General features: G+C 41.8%; 1 protein-coding gene across 2 annotated transcripts in view; it reads left to right on the top strand.

Annotated features, from left to right (window-relative positions):
* RAB31 (RAB31, member RAS oncogene family) overlaps window positions 1-16370 on the top strand; it is a 123343-nt gene that overhangs the window by 92139 nt on the left and 14834 nt on the right. For both annotated transcript variants that reach the window (XM_030190129.1, XM_030190128.1), the window contains one exon: window positions 9808-9914. In XM_030190129.1, coding sequence (XP_030045989.1) covers window positions 9808-9914 — 107 coding nt within the window. The remainder of the gene's footprint in view (window positions 1-9807; window positions 9915-16370) is intronic.

Genomic DNA, 16370 nt, shown 5'->3' on the forward strand with positions numbered 1-16370 from the left:
TACAAGAAATACAGTCTTATGTTCAGGATTCCACACATTTAATTAAATATTTGCAATTGTTAGATATGTCAAATTATTTTGCGATAAAATGAGATTGAAGGGGGGCAGACTCAAAAAAGATGTCAGGAAGTATTTTTTCACAGAGAGAGTGGTGGATGCTTGGAATGCCTTCCCGCGGGAGGTGGTGGAGATGAAAACGGTAACGGAATTCAAATATGCGTGGGTTATTCATAAAGGAATCCTGTGCAGAAGGAATGGATCCTCAGGAGCTTAGCCGAAATTGGGTGGCGGGGCCGGTGGGGGGAAGAGGGGTTGGTGGTTGGGAGGCGAGGATAGTGGTGGGCAGACTTATATGGTCTGTGCCAGAGCCAGTGGTGGGAGGCGGGGCTGGTGGTTGGGAGGAGGGGATAGTGCTGGGCAGAGGGGTATCTGAAATGTGGTGGTAGGGGGGGCCAAGGCCAGAGTGAGGGGGCATATTATAGCCCCCCCCACTGTCGCTGCCATCCCCCCCCCCGGCCACCACCACTGATGTCCCCCCCCCGCCGTCGTCGCCGCCATCACCTACCTTTGCTAGCGGGGGACCCCTACCCCCGCCAGCCGAGGTCCGCTTCCTCATGCCGCTGCCTTTAAAAATATTCTTTTGGCTGGCGGGGGACCCCAACCCCTGCCAGCCGAGCCGAGGTCTTTTAAAGTTCTTTTTCGTCCTCCGGAGTCCGTGCTGTTCAAATCTGCTCCTTTTGGAGTCTGACGTCACTGGACCCCCTGCCAGCCGAAGGAATATTTTTAAAGGCAGTGGCAGGAGGAAGCGGACCTCGGCTGGCGGGGGTTGAGGTCCCCCCCCCAGCAAAGGTAGGTGACAACGACAAGGGGGTCCAGGGTGAAATCTGCGGGGGCCCAGGCCCCTGTGGCCCCACACAGATACGCCCCTGGTGCTGGGCAGACTTATACGGTCTGTGCTCTGAAAAAGACAGGTACAAATCAAGGTAAGGTATACACATATGAGTTTATCTTGTTGGGCAGACTGGATGGACTGTGCAGATCTTTTTCTGCCGTCATCTACTATGTTACTATGTTACATTGGTGACATTCGATATAAATGCATTGTATATAAGTATTCCACAAAAAGATGCTAGAGATTTAATAGCTTTTTATTTAGCCCAAGCACAACTGTCTGACCCCCAGATCTGCCTTATGAACAATATGGCTAATATATATATTTGTTTACTTTACATATAGATAAGCATCAGATAAATTTCTTGGATATCGCTATCAGATTTGAAGGACAAATTAGCACTTCAGTGTATAGGAAACAAACGGACCGTAATTCATTATTGCAAATGTTTGAGGGATGGTATACTGGTTGGTCAGTTTTTGCGTGTTAAAGCGATTATGTTCAAGTAATCAGGATTTTAAAATACACACTTCTTTGATAGGTTTAAACAGCATAAATACACTGATAAAGTGATTCAATGGGCTCATAAGAGAGCTAAATATGCCCATAGAGAATGACTGTTGCAGGATTCTGCACCAGTACGAGATGGTTCTATGGTTTGTGTTTTGCCTTATTCCTCTCAAGTGATGAATATTCATAGAGCTGCTATTAAATATTGGGATATTTTGAAAGTTCATTCTAGGTTCCATCATTTACCAAAATTTGCCTACAGAAGAGGTAGGAATTTAGGGGAATTTCTCTCAGTAACTGGTCACAGGCCACAGCTGTCAGAAGATCCTAGGGGGCATTATCCTTGTAATCAGTGTATTTATTGTAAATATGTTTTAAGAGTTGATAAATTTATGAATCCAACTACTCAGAAACCCTTTTGTCTTAAAACGCTTAATAATTGTGGGGTGATGTATGCGATAATTTGCCCTTATAATCTTTGATATATTGGACAAACATGTATAAAAATCAAGCTTTGAACAATGTATATTGCAATTTTGGACTCAGGAAACAGGGCCATCCTACTGGCTGTGGAGGAATATGCTTCACTCACTGGTGATGATGGAGGCATATAGAGCGAGTCATGGCCCTAGAAGTAAACAACGATTCTGGGAGGTCTGGGAACCATATGTGCAGGCCCTGTCTAGCAGAGCTCGTAGTTTACTGATGAATACTCTCACGTTGTAGTCTGGGGTTTTGGGAAGGGGGGGAAGGGGTATAAGATCATTCTGTGGGGGAGGATTATATGGAATGGGAGGGTGGGAGGGGGGAAGAGTGCTCCAAGTTGGAACGATTTGTGTAAGGTGGCTAAATTTGTATGGGTGAGGCTAGCCTCATATTGAAGTGCTGATGTATACGTGCTAACTATACATGAGTGTCATTTTCAGTGGACAAAGCGGAAGGGAATTGTTAATAATCGGAGAGGGGGGAGGAAATTAAAAGGTATTGACGTTATGGAACTATTAAAAGATTGTTATGGTTTTATGATGACAATGTATATGTGCCTTCGTATTGGCTGTATTATTATTAAAATAGATTTAAAATAAAAGTAAAAAAAAAAAAAATCAAGCTTTGTATGGCAGAACATCTTAGTAATATTTGTGTGCAGAGAAGAGGCCCCCCACCCTGGTTGAGCATTGGATTACAACTCATCATGCAATAGCTGATTTGTGTTATGTAGTTTTATTAGAGTTATACTCTCCTAGGGGTGGGGATATGTCTAGACAGCTGTTGTGCCTAGAACAAAAATTTATATTTTAATGGAATATGATTATCTCTAATGAATAGCATAAGGAGGTTGAGTTGGGGGGAGGGAGGTGTACTAGAATGGATGACATAAATAGTAATTAATGGAGCAGCTTCTCTTTAATAGATAGGCGGGTGTTCCCTTGCTTTTAGTTTCAGCAAAAGAATCAGCAGTATAACTTATACGCTGGTGTTTTTGTAATCATATGGACTGAACTTTGGTAGCAAGAGACATCCTGATGGAGTCTGAACATTTTTGCTATAAATTAAGTTTGATGTAATGTATAATTAATGGTATTTTAATATTTATTAGTATATTTTGTATCATGTGTGTTGGTTTAGTTTGAGTGGGATTATGCTATTATATGTGCAGATTCTCAGCTTCTGAAGATGCCATAGTGGCAAAACACAGCACTGTGTTCAGGCTGGCCCAATGTGTTGACGCTAAGCAGAGATGTGATATGGATATGTTTACCAATGATCGGAGAATTGTGATAAATTAAACAAAATGATACATGACTATTTATAGACCAAGTAACATGGTGGAAGACTGTTGAGAGAGAAGAATCATTGCTATAACAGTTTGAAGTTTTGCACATAACTGTTGGGATTTTCTCCTGGGAATAGAAGAGAACATTCTTGTTTTTGGACTGAATTATATGCTTGAATATAATAATATTTGAGTGGGAAGATGTACAAATGCCATTTTTGATTTCCATCTGTAGCAAATAAGTATTGTGTATTTACATATTGTTTATAGTAATATTACGGTCTGTTGTTTATAGAGATATTACGGTCCGTTGTAATGTTTTTGATTCATTAATCAGAGTACAAAGGAACCGTTCCGGTTCTTGTTTCACTGAATGATTCAGCGTATCTTATTTGTAAGAAGTGGGATAATCATCCAACTTGTCACCACTAAAGAAGAAAGCCCTAGCTGCTCTCTAAATATCACTACTCCATTGACCCTGATGCAGGCGCTGTGCGCCGAAACATGGCCCGTGTCAAGTCATTTAAGAAGGAATTGATGCTCAAGGTGTATGAATAAAGAAATTGTGTCCTGATTTTGAAGGCTCCTGCTGCTTCTTTTTTGATATTAGGACTTTGTTCTGTACTTTGGAGGGTCCAAAGTACAGAACAAAGTCCTAATATCAAAAATGTAACACTAGAGAAGGCCTCACCATCATTGGGGTCAGAACACTGTTCGCTGTTGTCTGAAGACATCAGGATGCTGCACAACCTCATGCAACAAAACCTTGAGGCTACTAGTGATATCAAAAGTGATATTAATAGTAGGGCATTACAATTGAAACTGTATAATGCATACTTGGATTTATTAGAAGAGAGGGTTACTACTCAAGAAAACATGCAGCAGGAACTAATTCATAATGTTACCAAACTTGAAGAACTCAAAATGGAAGTTGAAGATATGGCAAACTGAATGCGCAGAAACAAAGTGAGAATCCTTGGAGTACCTGAGCTATTGGAAGGTCAGGATATGATAGATATTTAAACATCTTTCATTCCAAAACTCATTGAGATTTGTTTCTAACCGCCTTAGAACTAGAAAGGGCACATCAGGTTCCTTCTAAGCCGTATTCAAAATTCCCACGACTGTGCTTAAATTGCTGAGCTTTTCACAGGGTTTATAAATTCTTCAAGCAGCAAAGAGCAAATTGTTGATCCATTTTTGGAGGTAAGAAGATACTTTTTGTTCCAAATTTAGCAAAATCTGCTGCTCAGAAGTGCATGGCCTTTTTGGCCATACGGATTAAACTGAAGAGCATAGGTGCTAAATATGGTCACTGTGATGTGGGTCACCTATCATAATGTAACTAAACATTTTCATGTTCCATGTGCACTTCAAACTTATTTTAGAGGACAAATCTAATATCCTGACATGAACAAAAGGTCTAATATTAGATCTTAGTAAAAGAGGCCATTACAGCCAAAGATTGTCCTTCAAAGAATGGAAAAAGGATCCAAATGAAGAAAATAAGAAGTAACATCATAACTGGTGAGTCAGATGCAAAGCATTAATAAAGAAGACTAAAAGAGAATATGAAGCAAAACTTGCTGCAGAGGCTAAAACTCACAGTAACAATTTTTTCAGGTACATCAGAAGCAGAAAGCCTGTGAGGGAATCCGCGGGACAGTTAGATCATGAAGGAGCAAAAGGGGAACTCAGGGAGGACAAGGCCAAAGTGGAGAAACTAAATGAATTCTTTGCTTCTGTTTTTACGGAAGAAGATGTAAGAGATCTGCCTGTACCGGAAATGGTTTTCAAGGATGATGATGCGGAGGAACTGAAAGGAATCTCAGTGAACCTGGAAGATGTACTGAGCCAAATTGACAAATTAAAGAGTAGCAAATCACCTGGACCGGATGGCATATATCCAAGGGTACTCAAAGAACTCAAGCATGAAATTGCTGATCTGCTATTAGTAATATGTAACCTGTTATTAAAATCATCCATAGTACCTGAAGATTGGCCAATGTGATGTTGATTTTTAAAAAGGTTTCTAGGGGTGATCCTGGAAATTACAGACCAGCAAAATAGTGGAAACTATTATAAAGAATAAAGTTACAGAACACGTAGACACACATGGTTTAGTGGTTTAGTGGGACAGAGTCAGCATGGGTTCAACCGAGGGAAATCTTGCCTTACCAATTTGCTTCATTTCTTTGAAGGTGTAAATAAACGTGGATAGATGTGAGCCTGTTGATGTAGTGTATCTAGATTTTCAGAAAGCTTTTGATAAAGTTCCTCATGAGAGACTTCTAAGAAAATTAATGAGTCATGGGATAGGAGGCAAGATTCTGGTGTGGATTAGGAATTGGTTATTTGGACAGAAAACAGAGGTTAGGGTTAAATGGTCATTTCTCTCAATGGAGGAGGGTGAACAGTGGAGTGCCACAGGGATCTGTATTGAGACTGGTACTATTTAACTTATTTATAAATGATATGGAAATCAAAACGATGAGTGAGGTGATTAAACTTGCAGATGATGCCAAACTATTCAAGGTTGTTAAAACACGTGCGGACTGTGAAATATTGCTGGAAGACCTTAGGAAATTGGAAGACTAGGCATCCAAATGGCAGATGAAATTTAATGTGGACAAGTGCTGCCCAGCAAAGCTCAGGACTAGGGCTGCTCTATCCTCTATTATGAACTCTAACAGATGGACTGACATTTGGAGACTACAGTCAAAGACTACACTTTCTTCTCCAGTACCCACCGTACATTCAAGAATTGATTACTTCTTAGCTTCTAAAGACTTTCTTTTATCTTCATGATGCAAAAATACATGATATTTCCATTTTGGATCATGCAGCAATTTCCTGCTCATTTAAGTGGCCTGCTTCATCATTATCGAGGAACACTTGGAGACTTAATCCATTTCTTCTTAGTGACGAATCCTCAAACACATAGCAGATGAATCACCACAACACCTTCCCAAAGCTGAAACATTAATCTCTGATTTGGCAGTCTGTGGTGAGGGCACTGGACTCGTGATTTACCCAATTACAGAGCAATTATCTGGAATAACAGCGTTTACCTCTGAGCTCGCTCGCAGAACGGGCGAGTTGGAGGCGCATGTCTTGGAGGTGGAGGACATCTAGCAGAGTCAGGCCACAGATTTGGCCCGTTTGGAACACATAGTTTATGAGCAACATGAAAGAGTGAATAACTTAGAAAATCGTTCCTGGAGAGAAAATATTTGATTCGTGGGGCTGCTAGAGTCAATTCCAGACCAACAACTACTACAGCAAACTTTGGAAACTTGGTTACAGGCAAATTTTCCTGAGGCAGGAACGAGTCCAGCCAATATTCTTGATTGAGCACACAGACTTGGGCCTCGGTGCCAGCGGGATCTGCGTTCACGGGTGGTGATAGCCAAATTTCATTATTACTCTCAAAAAGTCCAAGTACTTTGATCATATAAAAATAATCTAGATGGCTTAAAACACTGAAATACAAGGCTTTTGCTGTGGCCTGCACCAAGTTAGTTGAGAAGCGATACCGCTTTGTATTGCAGTACCCTAGCTACCTTAAAAGTGCATAGATGGTCAGTGGATAATCCATGCAACGCCTGAAGCTGCAGTGAACTGGTTGAATAGCACAGAGCCCCTGCCTGAGGCCCCGAAACAACAAGATTCCACCAGTCGGACTGGACTCAAAGCAAAAGAGATGTGCCTTTAGCTAGGTACAAAAGGCACACAACCTTGAATTTGAAGCAGTTTGGTCAGTCAGAAGTCTTGTATTTTGGTTTGGAGATGGGACCCTTGCTCACATAGCTTGTGACCCCTTACTAAACCCAGGTTATCTGAGAGAGGTTAAATGTTACTGGCAGTAAAAGAGGAGGGTGGAGGGAAGGGTGGGGAGGGGATCTTACAGGGAAAGGTAGTGGTAATTGTGTTTTATTTCCTCACACCAGATATATGTTCTTATTTATGTTATTGGAAACAGAAAATTCCACTGTATATGGTTGACCAAGTGGCCCTACTATTGAGATGGAGAAGGCAGCATGGTGGCGAGGTTGGGTGCCCTGGTGTTCCTTCTGGTAATATGCTCATTCAGTTTTCTGCTGGCCAGTTAGAAGCAAAGGCTGGTGCCCCTGTAGGCTGGCCAGTTGAAATGTAGGGGGTATTACCTCCCCAATTAAATGTTCTAAAATACTGCAAAAGCTAAAACGTCACAAGATAGATGTGGCGTGCCTATAGGAGGTCAGATTGACAGATGAGGAGCACCAGAAGCTCCAGCAGAAATAGGTGGGAGAGGTATATTATGCCTCATCCGGGGGTTGGAGGGGAGGGGTGGTGATATTGTTACATAAAAACCTCAATTATAAAGCAAAATTCTTATGTAAAGATGAAGAGGGAAGGTACTTGCTTCTTAGGCTTTGGATATAAGGTAAATGTTACCATTTGGTGGTGCTTTACGCTCCTACTCTCTTTGAATCCCAGTTCTATCCTGCATAATTGTACCATCTCTACCCATATAGTCAAGAAAACATCTTTTACTTCATCCCGTTAGCTGGCTATGTTTTGTGGCATCCTCTACTCTTGCTTTGGACTTCGGACTACTCGTAGAGGTTTCTACCTGTTTGTGTTTTAAGCTTTTCTACTTTTCAACCATTAGGCTGGGGCAGCCTCCTCCCTTGGGAGACGGGCGATGAAAATGATAAAGGGGATGGGACGACTTCCGTATGAGGAAAGGCTAAAGCGGCTAGGGCTCTTCAGCTTGGAGAAAAGACGGCTAAAGGAGATATGATAGAGGTCTATAAAATAATGAGTGGACTGAAATGGGTAGACATGAATTGCTTGTTTACTCTTTCCAAAAATACTAGGACCAGGGGGCACGGTATGAAGCTACAAAGTAGTAAATTTAAAATGAATCAGAGAAAATATTTCTTCCCTCAACGTGAAATTAAATTCTGGAATTTGTTGCCAGAGAATATAGTAAAAGCAGTTAGCGGGGTTTAAAAAAGGTTTGGATTGCTTCCTAAAAGAAAAGTCCATAAACCATTATTAAAATGAACTTGGGGAAAATCCACTGCTTATTTCTAGGATAAGCAGCATAAAATGTACTGTACTGTTTTGGGTCTTGCCAGGTACTTGTAACTTGGATTGGCCACTGTTGGAAACAGGGTGCTCGGCTTGATGAACCTTCGGTGTGTCAGTATGGCAATACTTATGTTATTTTGCTCTTGCCATGTTTACTTTTACACACTGGCCCTCCTGCTACTGCCTTATTAACAAAACACACACAGTCATTGCCTTCTGAATAAGAGCGGTTTCCAAAGGTCCAATTCAAGCTTAGCTTCTTTGTTGAGTTTCTCTTTTCAGCTTCTGGGCTGTTCCTTGTCCACTGTTTGTTTCAGGCCCCCCTTCTTCTGTGGAGAAATGTCCTAGTTATGTTCTGCACCTGTTTTTTTTTTTTTTTTTTTTTGGGGGGGGGGGGGAGAGGGGAGGCGGAATTTGGGCTTTTGTGGATGCAGAGCATGTTTACATTTAACTCAGAATTGCTATCTTGTGTCAGGCTAAAGGTCTATGAGGGTGATGTATGCAGTGTGTTACATGTATAAGCATTATCCGTCTGGTGTATCCCAACTGAAAAAAGGGTAAAATCATTGAGACTTCTTTGTGAGCACTTGTGCTCCTCATCCAGGCCCTCACAGGTGTTCAGCTAGGCCAGTGGTTTCCAAACCTGGTCCTGGAGATCCCCCAGCCAGTTGTCGCAGAGCCCAGTATCCCTTGCCAGTTTCACTTTCGGGGGAACACTAACCACTGGGGAATGAAGGAGGTGACCTACTGTAAGCTCTCCAGTGAAGAGCTGTTTAATAGGAGCACTTTCTGAAACCTGCACATCCCAAGTAGCAGATCTTACGCCCAAAGTCCATCTTTTTGAACATGGACGTTCATTCTCCTTTTGAAATGAGGAATTAACATCTCTTTGGGGTTTACCCTAGTCCCACCCAAAATACACCCAGATCACTTCCAAGTGTCAGTTTATGGATGCCCAAAATGTGAATGGTGCTTTGAAAATAAGCACCCTGGACTCCTAAGTTTGGTTGAAAACGGGGACAAAAATCTAGAAGTCCAATTTAGGAGTCACAATTGAGGAGCTCAGCCTTTTAATATGAGTCCATTGTTACTAAGGTTTAATCTATCAGATTGCTGAGGCAAAACTAAAGCAGCTATAAAACACAGTCTGCCTGTCTGCTGAAGGCTGCCTGTTTGGCAAACATTTCTCTTGATCTGCTCCAGAGGCTGGGGTTTCCACATCTTGTTTTAAAAGCTCTAGACACCAGACATGGTTGATGTCACTGGTGTTGTGCAAGGCTGTGTACATCAACGTTGCAATCTTACTCCTAAACAATTATTATTTATGGAGCACTATGAGTGTACAAAACACTGAAGTCACTCCTGTTTGCTACAAAGATCATACAATCTTGTCACTTACTCAAGGTTAGACAATGAGTGGTGGGCAGGGGCTTGAATCAGGGCTCTGAAGTCAAAGCTTTGTGTACTAACCTTATGCAAAGCTGATCAGATATGATATTGCTTCTGTGAGGTCCTGCAAGAGGTGTTTAATTATTTATTTCTTTGGGTTTAGGATTCATTCCATACTTTGAAGAAATGGGTAAAAGAATTAAAAGAACATGGTCCTGAAAACATTGTGATGGCTATTGCTGGGAACAAATGTGATCTTTCTGATATTAGGTAATGTATGAAATCCCTTTTGGTTTGGTTTGTTTACAGGAAATTCTACAATCTGAGCACTTGCATTTAAATGCCCATTGTGTACGTGAATGACTTAGAATCCTAGCGCTTATGCGGGAATGTGTGCTAGCAGTGTTCCTCTCTGAAAATACCTGCTCAACTTACATAGCGCATATTTGCAAGGGGAACATACATAGGGGTGGAGCTCCCACTTACACATATTAACATACAGAAAACTGCAAGTTAATGCTCATCCCTGCGGCATTTAGGTGTTCGCACTTATGCCTGCTCTGTGACTGGTGTAACTGCGGGTGCTGAAATGTTAGGTGCACGAATACCAGGTTTACTAGTATTCCATAATGGAACCTGGGCATCCAGAATCGTGTTCTAGAATGGGCTCTCTACCGCACATCCTTGGGGCACCTAAGTGGAAGTGCCCAGTTATACATTCGCCCCCTAGTGTTTGCGGTTTCCTTGATTTCCTGTACATGAAAAGGTCTTTGCTAGAATTAATATGAGAAAAAAAGTGAGGGGGGCACCAAAAGACAGAATGCCTGTGAAATCCAAAGATTTTTAGCCATCATGTGAAGGGTAATTTTCTAACTAGCTGCCTAGGCTATTAAGGCATATGTTCATCTAGTTTATCAAATTAGATACACCTATATACCTGCTGCAAGGCAGGTGCTATTGTGTGCATGTCTGTGCTTATAAGAACAGGTACATTTGTGTGCATTTTATAAAATATGCATTTAACTGCCAATCTCATTCCTGATGCTTGTATTCTCTGCCCTCCTAGGGATCACCTAAGCACACATTACATAACAGTAAGCACTGTGTTTCTTTGTAATAACTTTTTGCCAGAGGCATAAGAATTTAACATTTTTTGGGTGGGGCAAGCATTTCCTCTCAGTTCTCCCCTCTTCCCCACTGCTGCCACTGCCAAATCATACCTTTGCTGGTGAGGATGCTCAAGCCCCACCAGTTGAAGAGTTCTCTGCTGGAGCCCCCGCCTGTGCTGCCTGACTAGCGAGTGTAGCTTCAGTCAAAGTAGAAAACTAAAGTGCAGAAAACTGAAAGGTCCATGTGATTGACGTATTTCCAGAAGTCAGTGTTGTTCTCTGATATTGAGAAGCCACTGTTGGCTTACAGGTGCGGTAGAGTGTTCACAGTCCACAGGTTGAATCTTGGAGGTTGTGTTTTTTGGGAGGAAACTGGCCTTAATTTTCCCATCACGGCTGATAAGGTATTTTTCCGAGGGATGGGCTGGGCAGTTGTCCAGTAGCAGAAGTGCTTTAGGTTCCAACTTTTTCATCCTTAAATGTTCACACACGGATGGCACAAAAGTTTGTGAAACCACTCCTCAAAAATGTCGGCAGTGATCCATGCATTTTTACTGTGATGGTAAGAAAATGCTAGCATTTGCAAGTTTTTGTGGTGGAAACATTGGGGAGACCTTGATTTCCCTATGCACAATGATTTTACTTTGTGTGTGCCAGTCTTATTGACACAAAACACCAATTTGAAACCCTGTGCCTTTTGTTCCTCAGATTTACTGACTAAGGTCTGTTGAGGAAGCATGCAATAGCAAAGTCCCGTCTCGTCACAATTGTAAATTTGCTCTGGAACATAATGTAATTTTCCAATCCCTTGTCCCTTGGGAGGGGAAAAACACTTCAGCCTTAGAGAAATTCCAGTAAAGATTTTAATTGAAGTGTCTATCTAAGTCTGATTATCTCTCTTATTCCAGCTAAAGAGATTTTTCTGTAAGTCTGTACAAAAAAGATTGTTCCCTCTGGAGCAGTTTTTGTCACACAGCCAGCAAGACGTTTAGACTGAGCTACAAGGCTGCTCAGTTTGGCTTTCTCATTCTGCACTTATATACTGTTATAAGTTTCATTTCTTCTAAATTATGTGATTTCTTTTATTGTACATAAAAGGATATTTCCTGTTCCTGTTTTTCTTCATTGTACAAAAAAGGTTATTCAATAACCTCCTTCATCGATGATAGCTTTTAACTTTGGTGGATAATCATCAGCTGCTTCAGTTTCAACTCATTGAACTTCACCAGAAATTGCAATGTTTCTTATGCCATACCTGTTTTTAAATTGGGTAAGTCAACTCTTACTTGCTTTAAATTCCTTTTCCTCTGCTTGTAGCCCACACTGTTGGTTTATTTCCTTTTTCAGTTTTTCTGCTTGACCCCTGATTATTTTTCCAGAGATAGGTGTTTCTTCTGCTTGTTCTTGGGTAAACCAAGTGAGCACGGCTTTATCCAGAGGGCTATTGCTTGCTCGTTTTAGCCGTTTTTGTTGAAGACCCTCGTCTTGTCAAAATCACATGAAGCTTGCTGTAAGTTTGCTTTATCACTGATCCACCCCTGTAGAGTGGGCTTGCTGATGCTCATGTGTCTGCATGTCTCCACTTGTGTTTTTCCTGATTTTAAAAGGTCTAAGGCTTGTAGCTTTTCCTGTACTGACCATGCTTTTCTTTTCCTTTTTTAAAGACATTTCCATGTTAGCCAGTACTGCCTTTTGCCAATTCGCAGAACTAGATCAGAATCAATTAGCTTGAACCTGAAACACATGAAAATTCTGGGGTCCAAGCTCTGACCACTTTGTAACTGATCCTGCGTTATATCGAGCCTCGTTATAACGGGTCTGTGGTGTATCTATGAGGTCATGCACAAACTATCTTCAATTCAGGAAGTCTCTAAAAACCTTCCTATTCTGTAAGGCCGGCCTATCAAATTCTCAACCCAACAACCATTAATGAGGTCTCACCCTAAACCACAACACATCTTTGCTGCTCTGCCTATCTGTAATTCCTGGACAGCTCTTGGTCAATTGTGATGTATCCTTGAATTGAACAGGTATAGGTGGAATACAAGATCTGTAATAATAATTATAATAATGATATGGAATAATAAATTGAAAAAGAAAAAAAACTGGAGCCCCCCCTGAAATCTAAAAAAATGGTGTACACACCCCTTCTGTTTATCTAGTGATGACTCAAACATCTTGAAAAGATGATGTTGTTGCTGGAAAATAAGTAGAATTTGTGTATATTCATACAATAATAATACATTTCTGATTCAAGAAGGCAAACTTTGAGAAAGTATTTTAACTCCTTGAAATTAGTGAACAGAGATGGACGATCACACTACTCCACCCATCTCTAAAGTGCTCTAGCTTGTCATTACATTAGCGATCAATCACTATGGATGTGCATTTTTAAAAAAAATGAATGGTAGTTTATTTTTGGTTTGTTTTGTTTTAAATGTAACCAATTGGCATGGGGCCCAAATAAACCAAAAATCATTCATTGTATGGCTGTTCATTTCCCAACATATGTTCAAAAACGTGATCACCATTCAAAGTAGAACATGAATGAGGATTGGTCCCTTTACAGAGGCTCTGCCCCAGGGCACCATGGGTCCAGCCAACCCTAGCCCAGGCACCCTCCAACCAGGATACATTAATGTCAATGGGAGAAGCAATATTTGGACACAAAAAAATTGAAGTTTTCTATATACAAAATAGTGTTATAAAGGAGCACATACTTAAAGGAGTAATGTACATGCCCACTTTGTGGTATTTTACTCAGTTACATGTAGATGTGGCCACATAACGTATGTAAGTGAACTCTTGTAAAATTTTGACTGATGCAAAAATGTGCACTTTGAAATGATGGCCTGTACCTCTGTCAGTGGGTGAGCATGGGGTGAAGATTGGGCACATTATGAGTGGAGTGCACAAGTATGTGTGTAGATTATAAAATACTATAATTTACATATATACTTGACAAATATTGGTACAGATGTTTATAGCAGCTGTAGGGCAAGCGTAAATGTCTGTACTTGCTACCAAGTCTAGTATTTTATAAAGACAAGTAGACACCTGCTTGTCTTTACAAAGTACATTTCACATAGGTGTATTAAAAGGCACTTTAACTAATCCACCCCCCTTATAAAATTACCTCCGTAAAGAACAAATGTTGCTTCCCCTACTGATCATAATGGAACTGAATAAAACAAAATGGGTTTTGGAGATCCGAAAACAAATTGGTGAATCAAATTTAAATAAAACAAAAATGATTCAGACCAAAATTGTTGTGTGCGTTTCCCCACCAAGTACTCCTTTCTGACAGTATGATTAGACTTTCAGAAGACTGCAGGCCTGTGGCTAGGCCAATAATTTATTTGTATCATTCACAATTAGTCCGCAGACCCAAGAATGATAGAGCAGCTGTGGCACTGTTATTCAGTACACGATACAGTACTGTACAGCTGCGAGCTTAGCTTCCTCTCCAGGCTGTGCAGATGAAAGGATCTGGCACATCACCTTTTTTTTCCCCTGCTAACAGTGCTAGAACATTTTCTAAGGCTACATTTATCTCAGCACTGCTGCTGTTGTTTTTTGGATTGCAGTATAAGGGAAGGAGGGCTGGGATTGCTGTATCTCATGGCAGAAAGCCGAGGCTGGGTGTGAAATAGAATGTTATTGATTTGGCCTTGTATATATAAACAGTGCTCTGAGTGGCACATGAGTGATTCTCGAGCTACCAGGTACTTCTTAGCCAGGATCAGGTGACCCTCAGGGGGAGGAATGCTGGCTTCGGCCTAACCCCTGGTAAGCCTTTTCTTGGTTGAGAGGTGCCCAGCTCTCCCACCGGTTGCCTTCTCAGGTGCCGTGGAGGACTTGCAGCTCATCTGCATATCCTCGGAGCCTTCGCCAGAGTGACTCCCAGGTCCGTTCCGATCCACTCGGGGCCTCTGCTCAAGGTGCCGCGCGCCGAAAGCTTTCCTTCTAATAAGTTCTGGGAGAAGAGGATATTTCTCTGGTAAGTGAACAAATTTTGCTTGTGCTTTCGGAACTTGAAGATTGGGGTTTAAAGGAGGAACTGTAAGTTAGTGATAGGCTGATATCCTTAATACTTTAGCAAGTTTTAAATTACGGAAAAACTCAAAAAACACTAAGATGGAGTCAGCAGTCCAGCAGCGAGAGGGGTGCTATCCAGTCTTTTGCATTGAGTGTCACATGTATGATTATCTCCCAATTGGTGAGGTGTCATATGTGTGTGCCCGATGCAAAGAGCTCCTAGCTCTCAGAGAACGTGTCCGTTCCCTTGAGGCTAGAGTAGCAGACTTGATGGAGCTGAGGGAGACAGAGAGGTACATAGAGGAGACCTACAGGGATGTTGTAGAGAAGTCCCACCTCCAGTCAGGTAGCCCCTGTGCTACCTTGGAGGAGGGAGGTCTCCTAGAAGGAGAGCATCACCCTGGTGAAGTAGGAAGTACTCCTGTAGCCAGGACCTGCCCATCAGGGGATGTATTATCCTTTCGCACCGAGGATATATCTCCAAATGTTGCCCGGGAGGGAAAGGTTAGGACAGCTGTTGTACTTGGTGATTCGATCATTAGGCATATAGATAGCTGGGTGGCTGGTGGACGTGAGGATCGCCTGGTGACTTGCCTGCCTGGTGCGAAGGTGGCGGACCTCACGTGTCACCTAGATAGGATTCTAGATAGTGCTGGGGAGGAGTCCGCTGTCTTGGTACATGTGGGTACCAATGACATAGGAAAATGTGGGAGAGAGGTTCTGGAAGCAAAATTTAGGCTCTTAGGTAGAAAGCTGAAATCCAGATCCTCCAGGGTAGCATTTTCTGAAATGCTACCTGTGCCACGCGCAGGGCCCAAGAGACAGGCAGAGCTCCAGAGTCTCAATGCGTGGATGAGACGATGGTGCAGGGAGGAGGGCTTTAGATTTGTTAGGAACTGGGCAACATTCTGGGGAAGGGGGAGCCTATTCCGAAAGGATGGGCTCCATCTTAACCAGAGTGGGACCAGGCTGCTGGCATCGGCGTTTAAGAAGGAGATAGAGCAGCTTTTAAACTAGAAATGGGGGGAAGGCCGACAGTCGCTCAAAAGAGCATGGTTCGGGATAAGGTATCTTTCAAAGATATCACCATAACAGGGAAGATAGAGTATCCTGATAGTGAGGTTGCAAAAGAGATTGTAGTAGATCGGGTATCTTTAAATAACAATAAAAATCAGACAAAAGATTGCCAGTTAATACTGTCAAGTACTAAGCATGATGTACTTAGGAACAACAAACATAGTTTGAAATGTCTATATGCGAATGCCAGGAGCCTAAGAAATAAGATGGGGGAGTTAGAATATATTGCACTAAATGAAAAATTAGATATAATAGGCATCTCTGAGACCTGGTGGAAGGAGGATAACCAGTGGGACACTGTCATACCGGGGTACAAATTATATCGTAGTGATAGGGTGAATCGGATTGGTGGAGGGGTAGCATTGTATATTAACGAGAGCCTTGAATCAAATAGATTGAAAATTCTGCAGGAAGCAAAACACTCCTTGGAATCACTGTGGATTGAAATTCCATGTGCAAAGGGGAAAAGGATAGTGATAGGAGTGTACTACCGTCCGCCTGG

Source organism: Microcaecilia unicolor, chromosome 1 (assembly GCF_901765095.1).
Source record: "Microcaecilia unicolor chromosome 1, aMicUni1.1, whole genome shotgun sequence".
NCBI classification, from domain to species: Eukaryota; Metazoa; Chordata; class Amphibia; order Gymnophiona; family Siphonopidae; genus Microcaecilia; species Microcaecilia unicolor.